This window comes from Protobothrops mucrosquamatus, unplaced genomic scaffold (genome assembly GCF_001527695.2).
Source record: "Protobothrops mucrosquamatus isolate PMUCROS unplaced genomic scaffold, P.Mucros_1.0 scaffold_168, whole genome shotgun sequence".
In the NCBI taxonomy this organism is placed as follows: domain Eukaryota; kingdom Metazoa; phylum Chordata; class Lepidosauria; order Squamata; family Viperidae; genus Protobothrops; species Protobothrops mucrosquamatus.
Window position 1 is genome coordinate 548,165 of NW_015386244.1, and position 14,334 is coordinate 562,498.

Genomic DNA, 14,334 nt, shown 5'->3' on the forward strand with positions numbered 1-14,334 from the left:
AGCTAGTAAGCAGCGTGTGCGTGCTCCCAAAACCCGATATGGTCCTCTGCTCCCGCCATATCTGCCCCTCCCACTGATCGTACCTATCACACCACCCTCCGCCAGCTCCCCAGTCTCCTCCCTTACCCCGCGCCCCCCAGACAGGACTGGCCTTGGCCTCAGAGAGGACTCCCCTGGTTCCTCCCGGGCCAACCCCGAATCCCCTAAAAATTTAAAAAAGCACCCCTCTAAGAAGACCCGTAGTCTTTTTCTTCTTAGGTCCCTCTGTGCTGAGTGCCACCTCTCTGGGTTCCAGATCCCTTCATCGAGGCCGGCCCTTAGAATGAATTTAGGCCATACCTGCGCGATGGGGGAGTCGCGCAGGGCCAGCAGTTCTAGTAGTATTTTGTTCTAGTAGTATTAGAACTACTTGATGTTAGATGCATTTCTGAACTGAAGGTACACCATACCCACCACACTTCTATGGTCAACTAAACTAGTTCTTCTATTAAAATAAGGTTGATTTTGATATGACTCATTTTTGATAACTGCTGTTCACTCCTGATAAGCAAGGCATTCCTTCTAAATGCTTATAAACTGTTTGATACAGTAATTACTCAGGTCCACTGTTTCTTCTTTTTGAAGGCACAATACAGTATTTGCCCTTTTCCAGCTTTCTGCTACCAATCTACTTTATTTTCCAAATAATGGGCTCACTGATAATTATGCCTACTCTTTATTTCCTGTACATATTGCTTTTAACTTCGCCTCAGTCCAAGGTTGCCTGTATATGTACAATGCTTTCCTAAGCTGTCCTATTATCCTATAACTTGTGTGATTGTCACATACAATTGTGGTGAGACTTTTTATGATTAGCAATGGAATGCCTGGGCTCATGAATAATGTACAAAAACAGATGTGGGCTGGAAACAGATGTGGTGCCTTTTTAGCTGTGTTGGGTTTGTAGGATGATACGGGACTTTCTTCTTCCAATATTTCAGAGTATTGAGTTCTGATTGCTTTCATTCTATCAGTACAAGACCTGGATTACTGCCCCTGAATGGGAACATCTGAATAACAATCTACTATTGCCTCAGAAGAAAAAAAAAAGGGGGGGGGAAATAGATGAGATGAGATACCTTTGAAATCTAGTGACAAAGTGGCAGGAAATTATGAACACTCTGTGCTTCTTTTTCAGCCAACTATTTTGATCTATGATTCATTCAAAATATAAAACTATCAATTTTTTTTGAATAAATGTTATGTCACATTTACAAAATAGAAATCTGTTTGCTTTCATAAAATGAATAATCAGTATGTGTTGAGAATATTCTTCATTTTCTGGGCAAAACTTCAACTGTGACTTTAGTCACAAATGTAGTTTTTAGTTCTTCCAGGAAGCTCAGACTTAAAGAAGAAAAAATCTGTCTAGAATATAAACCAACTATTCATGCTTCCACATAAGTGGTGGTTATAAACTACAGCAATGGTTTAAGTAATGCTTGTGATGGTTCCTTTTTCCCTAAGCAATTTTTATGGAAAGAAGATTTAACTAAGCAATAAGTCTAAGTGCTTTTGCTTTCTGTCTGCTTCATGGAAACATGAAAAGAGCAAGAAGGAATAACAAGTGAAATGATGTCTCTAGTTAACTTTGTGGGCCAATAATCAATAGAAACTCAAATTCGGCAGACTGGCCTTGGGAACAGAGATGCTACTAGGCATTCACATATCAACACAACACAGAAAGGTGTTCATGCAAGAAAACAATTAAACATGCAGATACTGTTGACTTTCAGGAGTCACTACAATCAAGGGGGAAAAGTTGAGTTAGGCATATGACAGAGAACAAATGCAGCCTAAACCAGTGATGGCAAACCATTTAGAGACCGAGTGCCCAAACTGTAACCCAAAACCCACTTATGCATCGTCGGGTGCCGGGTGGGTGTGGCCCATTGGGTGGGTGTGGCCCATTGGGTGGATGGGTGTGGCCCATTGGGTGAGCGTGGCTGTGGTGGTAATGGCAGACTGGGTGGACTAAAAAGTTCAATCAATCAATTCCAACTTTGCAAGATCTTTTTTTTTCCCGCGAGAAGTTGAAATTGACTGATTGATTGAACCTTTTTTTTTTGCACACGGCGGTGGCGGCCTAAAGTGAAAAGGTTTTATAAAACCCACCTGAAGCCTAGGACTGGGGTGATGGTGCGCGTGCCCACAGAGAGGGCTCTGAGTGCTGCCTCTGGCACCCGTGCCATAGGTTCGCCACCACTGGCCTAGACTAATCCCTACATGTATTTAAAGGATTCTTTCCTTTCCTGACATTATTATAAAACTCTGTTCATCACTGTTCCAGCAAGGAAATGCAAACCAAACAGAATTTTACTCATTTCCACTCTTTTTCTCACTGATGCTCTTCTCTAGGATAGCTTTCAATGTCACCCATTCAATTACTATTTTGTGATATTAACAATTCATAGTATTATTTTGGAAGGAGCAACTAAACCTTATAGTTACTTATTCTCTAACAGAAATGTGAGTAGCTTACATTACAAAAACCACTTACTCACATTTGACTCATTTGCATTTTAAATATAATAAGTTATAAGCTAGATGAAAAATGGCTGAAACACTTCATTATTTATCAATTCAAGGATAAGAGTAATCAAGAGAGTTTTTCTGTTTCTATTCCTTGTTTTAACTGAAAGTTGTAAGAGATAATACAGTAGCAAGAGCACTTAGACTTTTAAACCACTTCACAGTGTTCTACAGCCCTCTCTAAGCGGTTTACAGAGTCAGCATATTGCCCCCAACAATCTGGGTCCTCATTTTACCAACCTCAGAAGAATGGAAGGCTGAGACAACCTTGAGCTGGTCAGGATCAAACTGCTGGCAGTTGGCACAATTAGCCTGCAATACTGCATTCTAACCACTGCACCACCACAGTTCTACATAAAATACTAGTTCATAAAGCTTGCAAATAAGAGTGCTGTGTGAGTTAACAAGTAATTTAAAATCTATTGACTTACAATAATGATGGTAAGAAAGACCTTTTTGATTAACAATTTTTATTATAATTAGCATCTAATGAAGTGAGTTGCAGTACAGACAAGTGCATGTAATCCTCATTGCCCTGTATGGAGTTCCTGTTCAGCATGTGGTACATGGAAACAGACTCTCAGTGTCTGCAAAAGAGTTTTGAAGAATTCAAATGCCAATCTCATCTCTCAGCAGCGCCACCATTCACATCCCAGCCCTGTTTCTGCAAAGCAAGAATTTACACAGCCTGCATCTTCACACCAGGTTTTGCTTCCTTCTCTTAAAATAAGAAAAAGATGAAAGCACACAATTGACAAAGAAAAAGAATGTTTTTTTTCCCTCATGTGGATCATTGCTGCTACTGTAAAATAAAAAAGTTTTTTAGTGTTTAGTATTCTTACTGGTCTGTTGTGTTATCCAACCCAAAACAATTCAATTTGGAAAAGTTTTTACAAAATTAAACAATCTTCTTCACTGAAAAAAACTCTTTTCATATCTATGTTGTCCATAAAAAAATAATAATAAATACATAAATTAAAAAGAAAGAAAAAAAAACCTCAAAAGGCAGACTCGATGGACCACTAGGTCTTTTTCTGCCATCAGTTCTCTATGTTTCTATGTCCTAGCTGGGATATGAACTGCATTCAGCCAACAACTTTTTCCATGGTTCCAGTTGGTGTTTATATGAAGAGAAATATCAAGCCAATGTAGGATGCTTCAGGAATTGATGCTCTATCCCAGGGGTCTTCCAACTTGGCCCTTTGATGACTTGTGGATTTCAACTTCCAGAATTCCTCAGCCAGGCACGCTGGCTGAGGAATTCTGGGAGTTGAAGTTCACAAGTCACCAAAGGGCCAAGTTGGAAGACCCCTGCTCTATCCCTTCCTATTTAACCTTTACATGAGGTCACTGGTCCAGGTCATCTATCAGTTCAGGTTCAGGTATCACCACATTCAAGCATAAATCTCATCCCTGAGCTGGCCAAGAGATGCTGTTGAAGTCATGGTCCAGGACTTGGAGACACTAAGAATTTGGATGGTAATAGCAACCTCAATTCAACTCTAGCAAGACTAAGTCTGTGTGAGTGATTGAGCTTCATGGTGCTAGGGACTTTCTATCTTTAGCCCTGAACAGTTTTGTGGGGGGCTGTCTTGAATTTACAGCCCTTGTTTGAAGAGCAGAAGGCAACTATGATCAGCAGAGTCTTTTCACGGATTCATCTTATCTGCCAGCTACATCCCTTCCTAAAGCAGGAGTTCCTTCTTATTGTCACTTGTGCTTGGTCACATCACAAATAGGCTTTTGCAATGCACTCTAACTGGATCTGTCCTGAAATCCAATTAGAAACTATAGCTGCTACAGGTCACAGTGGCATGGTTGGTGGTAGGTGGATCACAACATGTTCATAGACTATTAGTCCCCCAAGTACTGCATTTGTTACCAGTTTGCTTCTGAGTACAATTCCAGGTGCTGGTTGTCACCTTTAAAGCCTACAGAAGCCTAGTTAACTAAGAAATGTCTCCTAATGGTTTAGCACACACTGTAAGATCTGGAAAGATTTGGCTTACTCCTGGTCCTATCAAGTAAACAATCTCATCTAGTAGCACCCAGGAAACAATCTCCATTTTATTGGCTTTTAAAAGAGCACAAAATTATGGTTTCTCCCCCAGATCTTGAGCTAGGGTGTAGACAGTGGTGGGATTCAAATATGTGAACAACCGGTTCTCTGTGTGGATGCCGCTTCCGGAAGTCCATTCTGGGCCTGGGCAACAAAAAATTAGTTACTGATTCTGCCAAAGTGGTGTGAACCGGCTGAATCCCACCACTGGGTGTAGAACATTTCTATAGAACTATAGAACCAAGATGGATAGCAGTTGCTAGCCAATCTTGCCTAATCTTGGAAATTAAGCAGAACCAGACCAGCTGGGACTTGCATGAGAGACCATTTAAAAAAAAATACTAGATTGGGAAGCTGAAAAAACAAATGAAGGCAGTGGGAAACAAGAAAACTAAGTCCACAACATTACCAGAAGTTCAGCATGATAGAGGCTTTATTTCTACATTTCCCTAAAATGTACTTAATATGATATTCACTAAAGAACTGCTCAGATTGTCAATTTCTATGTCTTTACATAAGCTATGTCCTAATTTTATGTGCTATTATAGAACTCCCAGACGGTTGAAAGGATTAGTGCATATTGTCTGTTCAGATCTGCACTTGACAGTATCTATTTTAAGGTTACCTATACACACAAACATGGATTACTATTATTACTTGTAATAATAGTTTGCACTTACATACCACTAAAGCATATTCAGAATACTTCAAATACATTAACCGATGGCTTTAATCTTAACAACTATGCCATAAATCAGAACTCTAAATATTATCTCCATAATAGGAAATTTGAGGAGGTAGAGATGGGAGATAAGTGGCTTGCTTAAAGTTCCCATTGAACTGGTAAATATCTGATTTCCTGATTCATACCGCAACGGCAGACATTGTTTTCTATTCTTGCCTAGTGGTAATCTGAAACATGGATAAGTGCATATCCAACTATTTCAGTGAAAGCACTATACATTTGCAATGCTGCCTTGCTTATTTCTATCACTTTGGTTTAATTTGCATTTTTATGAACTGGACCAAGAAGCCTACTAACAACCCCAGTAGTTTCAGAGCTGGGGTTATACTGCAATGGCAGGATTAACCTCTTTGCATTGAATCCAAAGATATTGGGACCAGGGCCATCAAACAATCAATTCTATCCTACACGTGGAGACCACTTCAGAATAAAGATTGGAAGTTTCTACAAGATAGATCTAGGTCTGCAAGCATTATAAAATGGAGACCATTCAGAACATGTGAGCTAAAAATAAACTGGCAAGACTTCATACTGTCATTAGCTCCTTCTCCATTGACAAGACAAGCCACAGTAGCATGACTTAGTGGGTGCAGTCTGCTGAAATTTGGAATGGATCATCTCTCCCACCAGGCCTTAGCAGTAAGTTGTATAACTGAAAGGCTTGCTTTTATCACCACTCTTTCTCTCCAATGCTTTTTCTTGGAGGACTAGATAATCAAAATAAGTTAACTGACTAGATTTACATATTGCTACAACATGTCCAATGGAGTGATCTTTGTGCATGACTGAATCTCTTTGGGGTTAAGTTGACTGAGTGAATTGACCTCTCCCTTTTGCTAACCCTCCCAGTTAAAGTACATTATGGAAAGAAGGCCACTGAATATAAAGTATAGCTAGTTCTAAGAACCTCAAAAAAGAGGGAAGGTGTTGTGAGTCCGTGCCAGTGGACTGGGCAGCTGAGTCTGGGGAATCAGAGGAGGAGGAGGAAGAGGGGTTTGGAGAGCCATCAGAGTCAGAGGGAGGCTCTGATGAGTTACAAGACTCACAATCTGATGAAGAGCCTGGCCCCTCCAATCGTGGTCAGGATGAGACACAGCTGTGTGGGGAAGATGAGTCAGACTCTGAGGACTCACAGCTAGAAGTCATTAGAGACGCTCGTAAAAGAAGGCAGTTAACTAGAGCAGGTCAGAGGGAGTCAATACGGCAACTCCAAGGGAGGAGAAGAAGGCATTGAGAAGCCATGCCTTGGGGCTGCTTAATAAAAAGGGAAGGTGTGGGCGGTGCTGGTTGCTGAAGGCAACCGTTGCAAAGTACTTCATGGGATCCTGTTCTGTTGGTATTGCCGGTGACTAATTCCTTGTTTTGCATTGTGTTTCATGTGGACAATTTCCTCCATTTGGATTGTGTTTTGTTGCTTTTGGACCATTTGGCAGGTTTGTTACCAATATTAAAAGGGTTTTTTTTTTCTCTCCAGCCTATTTCTCAAAAGGGGTTTTGTCCTTGTGCATTTAACAAGGATGGCTATAGGCTGGGACAGAACAGAAGGATACAAATTGGAGACAGACATTTTACATCTCCACACTTATCTTACCTACTTTGTGGATATGTATTCAAGGTTAGCAGCTCTATCTTAACCCTAGCAGAAGAAAGGAATTGGGATTCCCTTGCAACTATGTTCTTGTCCCACCTGTATGCACCATAAGAAGGAGTTTTCATCTTAAGGAAGTAATACAGTATATAGTTGAAGTATCCAAAGAAATAATGCTAGTCATTGCCTAGACCAGGGGTGTCAAACTCGCCACGTCATGTGAGGTGTCATGATGTATCCCCACTTTTTTCCCCTTGCCGGAGCTGGGGTGGACGCGGCTTCTGTGTGATGCATCCGGCCTGCGGGCTGGCAGTTTGACACCCCTGGCCTAAACTAAAGAAAATTACACCTCTTGGTTTGTAACATGCCAGCTATGTGGGATCAAATGTTAATTGTCAATGGAAATTGCAGATGGTGAGGTCAGCACAACAGACTCTGCCCTTATTATTGTTGTGCCATTGACCTTCGTCCGTATTCATGCTGGTGGAAAAACAGCAGATGCACCCAGGAAGGCATGTTTTTCACATCAATATGCATTTGCATCTCTTCCCTCTTTCTCATTCTCTCATTCTCTTTCTCTCTCTCTCTCTCTCACACACACATTCTTAAAACATATTTGTTGAGCAGCACTTGAGCTCAATTGCTAACATAGTGTTATTGTGTTAGCAATATAGTGTTATTCAAATTATATCAAAATCATGCCACTTAAAAGAATGCTGTAAGTTTTCAAAGGAAATCAATTATGCCCCATACTGCCAGGGTTAAAATGAGCCAATGTTTCACTGACATAATCTAGGTCCTTCCTAACTAAGAATAAAGGAAAAAGTATTTGATTCACATAGCAATAGAAATTAATCTAATTATTTCAACTTTTCTAGATCACAGTGGAAACCAACATATAATGATCTTTTCAGGTTATTGTTCTCTGAATTTAATAATCACCACACAGCAACAATGGCAAAGTATACATCAAGAAGTTTTGCTTCTTTAAAAAAAGAAAACGAAAAAATGCACAAACAACACCAGAACATCCAAGCGATGCTGTCAAGATTCTGATGGAGGCTATGGCAACATCAGAAATGCAGTACATAAATTGATAGTTGTTTATGTGCCCTGCATAAAACAGAAATAGCACCAAAAATATTTATTGAAGTGGACATTTTTATTTATTTATATGACTGCCTATTAACCAAGCAACTCTGGGCAGCCAGCTATATAAAAAGATAGGAAAATATATAGCAACCATAAAAACAACTTTACCTAGAACTCATATAGCATTGTCCTCGACTTGAAGGAATAGCAAAGTCTTCAAGACTTTTCCAAAGGCCAGCAAGGTGAAGGGCATCCAAATCTTGGGAAAAAATGCTCATCCACAGGGCAGGAGCAATGACAGAGTAGACACACTTCCATAAAATGTCACTGTTTACTAGATGAGATTCTGAGCATGCCAGCCCTGTTGGATCTTGTTAGGTGAGGATAAGTTAAAAGATCCATCAAATATCCTGGTTGTGAGTCATGAAGGGGTTTATAGATGACATCCAGGATTTTGAATTACAGGCAGTCCTCAACTGACAACCATTCATTTAATGTCAGTTCGAAATTGCAATGGTGCTGAAAAAAATAACTTATGACCAATCCTTGCCTTTACAACCATCACAGCATCCCTGCAGTCACATGATCAAAATTTGGACACTTGGCAACTGGCATGTCTTTATGATGGTTGCAGCATACTGGGGTCATAGGATCACTATGTACAAATTTTCCAGGGGCTTCTGACAAGAAAAATCAATGGAGGAAGCCAGATTTGATTAACAGCCACACAACTCATTTAATGGCCATATGGTTTCCTTAACAGCCATGATTTAAAAAAAGGTCATACAATCAGGCACAGCTCATTTAATGACTGTATCAATTGACAGTTCTAGTCTCAATTATGGCTACAAGTCAAGGTCTGCCTGTACACCCAGAAGCCTAGCACTAACCAGTGCAGCTCATATTGTCATGCACCCATGTAGAGAGTAAGGGAGATGAGAGTAATACTCAAGAACCATTAGCCAAGCAAAGACAGCTATTGCATTGTTTAAACAAGATAATATTCAACAGTGGCATGGGTAGATGGTTCCCTGATTTACTGGGATCTAAGAATGAGGGGAGATATAATAATAATAATAATAATAATAATAATAATAGTAGTAGTAGTAGTAGTAGTAGTAGTAGTAGTAGTAGTAGTAGTAGTAGTAGTAGTAAAGTTGGAAGGGACCTTGGAGGTCATCTAGTCCAACCCCCTGCTCAGGCAGGAAACCCTATATCATTTCGGACAAATGGCTGTCCAGTCTCTTTTTAAAAACTTCCAGTGTTGGCGCATTCACCGCTTCTGGAGGCAGGTTGTTCCACTGGTTAATTGTTCTGTCAGGAAGTTTCTCCTTAGTTCTAGGTTGCGTCTCTCCTTGATTAGTTTCCACCCGTTGCTTCTTGTCCTGCCTTCAGGCGCCTTGGAAAATAGCTTGACTCCCTCTTCTTTGTGGCAACCCCTAAGATATTGGGAAACTGCTATCATGTCCCCCCTCATCCTTCTCTTCATTAAACTAGACATACCCAATTCCAGCAGCCGTTCCTTATATGCTTTAGCCTCCAGTCCCCTAATCATCTTTGTTGCTCTTCTCTGTACTCTTTCTAGAGTCTCAACATCTTTTTTACATCGCGGTGACCAAAACTGGATGCAGTATTCCAAGGCATTGTAAAGTGGTATTAACACTTCATGTGATCTTGATTCTATCCCTCTGTTAATGCAGTCTAGCACTGTGTTGGCCTTTTTGGCAGCTGCAGCACACTGCTAGCTCACATTTAGGTGATTGTCCACTAGGACTCCGAGGTCCCTCTCACAGTTACTACTATTGAGCAAGGTACCCCCTATACTATACCTGTGCATTTGGTTTTTCTTGCCTAAATGTAGAACCTTGCTTTTTTCACCATTGAATTTCATTTTGTTAGATAGTGCCCAGTGTTCAAGTCTGTCCAGACCCTTCTGTATCTTAAGCCTGTCTTCTGGAGTGTTGGCTATTCCTGCCAGGTTGGTGTCGTCTGCAAATTTGATGAGTTACCCATCTATCCCCTTGTCCAAATTGTTGATGAAGATATTGAAGAGCACTGGGCCGAGAACAGAGCCCTGGGGCACCCCACTACACTCTTCCCTCCATGTAGATGCGGTTCCATTGAGGACCACTCGCTGAGTGCAGCCGGTCAGCCAGCTACGGATCCATCTGATGGTGGTGCTATCTACCCCACATTTTTCTATCTTGTCAAGTAGTAGGTTGTGATCTACTTTATCAAATGCCTTACTGAAGTCCAAGTAAATTATGTCCACCGCATTCCTCTGATCCACTAATTTTGTCACTTGGTCAAAGAATGCAATAAGATTTGTCTGGCATGATCTGTTTTTGACAAACCCATGTTGGCTTTTAGTAATGACTTGGTTTGCCTGTAGGTGTTCACTGATTCGTTGTTTGATTATCTTTTCCAGGATCTTCCCAGGTATTGAGGTCAGGCTGATAGGTCTGTAATTTCCTGGGTCCATTTTTTTCCCTTTTTTGAAGATGGGAACTGCATCAGCTCTTTTCCAGTCCTCTGGTAGTTTCCCTGTGCTCCAGGATCTTTGAAAAATATAGTTCAGTGGTTCTGAGATCACATCTACCAGTTCCTTGAGAACCTTGGGGTGTAATCCATCTGGTCCTGGTGATTTGAACTCGTCTAGGCTGGACAGGTGTTCACTTACCATTTTCTTGTCTATCTTAACTTGTATTTCTATTTTGTTTTTTATGGCACTATTTTTTATAGGTTGGTCTGTTTTTTCCCTTTATGTAAAGACAAATGCGAAAAACGAGTTAAATAGTTCTGCTTTCTCCCTGTTGCTTGTCACCTTCTTGCCACTTTCACCCACTAATGGACCAATTGTTTCCTTCACTTTTTTCTTGTTTTTTACATGTTGAAAGAAGCTTTTTTTGTTATTTTTGACTTTGGTCGCAAGCCTTAGTTCATTTTGAGCCTTAGCTTTCCTCACTTTGTCTTTGCAGGCTCGGGCTATTTGCTGATATTCTGACTTAGTTATGTGTCCCTCTTTCCACTTTCTATACTTGTCCTTTTTATCTTTCAATTGATCAGAGAGTTCTTTATGCAACCATGCTGGTTTCTTTTGAGAGCTGTTATTTTTTCTCTTTGTTGGTATAATCAGACCTGCAGGATTCTGTTATTATTTCAATAAAATATAGTTCTAGTCTTCCTAGAGTTGATTTTCCTGGTCTGGTTTATCTAGTGGGACTGATAACTCAGAACTATCCATGTCTAGTTTTCATAGGTAGCCCCATGTAGAACACATTTCAATATTCCAGATAAGAAGTTACCAGGAATAAGTGATCATGAGCAGAGTTCCCTCCCCATCCAAGAGTAGGTGCAATTGCACAATATAGATTTGATCAAAGGCCATCTTAGGCATGGCTACCACTTACTCCTGAAGAAGGAGCCAAAAGTCCAGTAAGACCCAGCCAGAACTAGAAAGAGAAGATCTTTGGGATATGACAACACCCAAATCAATAGCCACCTCCTTTTGGTTAGGGTTGAGCCTCAGCTTGTTTCTCTCCATTCATATTGCCATAGCCTCCATCAAAACCTTGACAGCATTGCTTGGATGACCAGGGACTGAGATATACAGGATGATAAAATGTGTTTTAATAGATGGGTTCCATAGACAAGTGTTGGTGAACCTTTTAGAGACTGAGTGCCCAAACTGCAACCCAAAACCCACTTATTTATCACAAAGTGCCAGGGCTGCATCAGCATTGTGGTGCACTCAGGGGGGGGTGTGGGGGCGTGGCCCACTGGGTGGGCGTGGCTGCAGTGGTCATGGCAGACTGGGTGAGCGTGGCTGGGGCCAGGGTGGCGGAGGCCAGTCCCTCACCATCTCCGGGGCATCCCCGGGGGGCCAACGCTGCTTGCTCGCTCACTTCCTGCCCTGTTGCTTCCAAATGCCACATGTTCACTACTCTGGTGAACTCTGCTGGGGCAATGGTGCCCATGCCCACAGAGAGGGCTCTGAGTGCCACCTCTGGCACACGTGTCATAGGTTTGCCACCACTGCCATAGACCCTCCCTCCCTCACAATTTTATGAACTTGTCCAATCAAGTTCTTCTGAAAAATGTGCTTTTAAAAAACTCAAGTTATAGAAAATTAGATGATTTGTTCACTTTTACTTCTGATTAACCATTGATTATTGCACCAAGAACTCCATTATGCTTCAAATTGTTGCATAAATGAATATACTATAGTCCTCCAGGCTGCTGAATTGTACTCCGAAGCATTTCCTACCTATCTGTTGTTTCAAGGATTTGGAAATTTTTAGCTCAGCAAAATTTTAGCTATTGCTCTAAGTTAACATGAAGATTTTTGTCCTAAAAATAATCCCTGTAGCACTATTGGGTTTCAGGGTTTAGTGACCTTGTTCTAGACCAGAGGTCTCCAGCCTTTCTTGGCTGGAGGACCAGGGGGAAAGGGAAGAGGAAGCATTTTACATGCACGCGTGTGCGCACACACAAATGGGGCTGTGAGCACGCGTGATGCAAATGGAGCATTGCTAGCACCTGTGTGACACTCACTAGGTGCCCCGTTTTCGGCTTGCAGCACCCCGTTTTCACCGTGAGGTGCCCTGTTTTTGCCACATGGTGCCTTGTTTTCACTGCATAGTGCGCGCGGCACCCCATTTGCATAGCAGCAGCGCTAGCACGAGTGGGCATGAGTGCACGCACACATATGTGCGCACTGGCCAGCCTGTCCTGCAGTCCACTGGCCAGCAGGCCACGAACAGTAGTGGGCCGCAGCCCACAGGTTGGTGACCCCTGTTCTAGACAACAGGTTTCCTAACTTGTCACCCGTAACAATGGTTGGCATCTTCAGGGACATTTCTAGGCATATCGCACCTTTATTATTTTTTTTATAAATAACTCAAGGAGGCAAACCTACATAACACTCCTTCCTCCTCCTATTTTTCCCACAGCAACAATCCTGTGAACTAGATTGGGCTGAGAGTAACTGGCCTAAAGTCACCCTAAGCTGGGACTAGAACTTATTGTTTTTAGGTTTTCTAGGCTTAAATGATTTGGCGATCACAAATTTGTAGAACTGTAAAACTATGTCTCTATTTTATTCAATATTGATTGTTGATTGACTAATCCAGTGACACTGAGTAGAGGGACATTGCCAGTTATCAGTCCTCCAGTATGACTCATGGTATGGTAGTTAGAATGGTTATTTGTTTCATGAACCTTTTTTTGCTAAATATTATTGTGCTGATATTAATTCACGTACATCAATTCTTCAGCCACAAAAAGATGTCTCATATGCACTTGAAACTGAGTTCTGAAGCTGACTGAAAAATTCACAGCCAGACCATGTTACCAGAATATTGTCTCCATGAGAACTTGAGATATTTTACATAAAGTCTGGGAAAAACAGCCTAAAAAAACCAAAGTACATTGGGCAGATATTCCATCTTTCCCTCCTTAATGACTTTCTCAAGCCAGAAAGACAGAAATAATTAAAAAAACCCAGACAGAACAAATAGATATGAAAGACTACATATATTCCTTCTCCGCATCATTTCTTCTGTGAAGAAAGAAGGCAATAATACAATAAGAATCTCATCCAAAAATTTTCATGGATGACTTCATGTCTTCAACTTCATAGCCTTCTGTTCAGAAAGAGCAGAAGCATTCCAAAATAAATTAGAGAACTTTCAAGATACTGTTCTTAAGTAACTTTTTGTAACTTGAATATCCATGGCTTGTGAAAGTTACAATAGTATTGCCTTGATTGATTTCACAAGTTGTAAGAAAATAGAAAAAAAAATATATGAAGACCCATAGATTGGAAGTACCTCAAGCAACTAATGATTTTCAAGTACTTCAGGAGCTGAATAATGACAGCCATCTCTTTCAGAAAGAGAATATGATTGAATATGATATCAAAAACTTTCTTCCATGAAGATAGAATTGAAAATTTGAAACCATGGAGCATACTTCTATGAGGGTGAGGTAATAGAATAATCTGATCCCCTTTCAATTGCTAAAAACTTACTTTAAACTAAATTCTTGTAAGTAAGTAGCGGCAACTGGTTCCCATGAGGTGGTGCTTCTCTACTGTATTGAAAATATTAAGGAAACTATTCACTGTTACCCATTTATTACATGAAAGAAGTGCAGATACACATTCTAGCTAACTAAAGTTCACATACTTTCTGTTTCTATTAAGGAATATAATAGATATACGTTTAAAAACCATTTGGAAGAACTGCTTCATTTTTTCATAAGTCACAATCCCTCTGC

General features: G+C 40.7%; 1 protein-coding gene across 4 annotated transcripts in view; it reads right to left on the reverse strand.

The window, feature by feature from the left end:
- Positions 1 to 14,334, reverse strand: part of ESR1 (estrogen receptor 1) — a 155,721-nt gene that overhangs the window by 95,556 nt on the left and 45,831 nt on the right. Inside the window, exon 3 of one of the 4 annotated variants that reach the window (XM_015821894.1) lies at positions 1,066 to 1,071. The exons of the other annotated variants lie outside the window; for them this stretch is intronic. Coding sequence (XP_015677380.1) covers positions 1,066 to 1,071 — 6 coding nt within the window. The remainder of the gene's footprint in view (positions 1 to 1,065; positions 1,072 to 14,334) is intronic. 4 annotated transcript variants of the gene reach the window in all.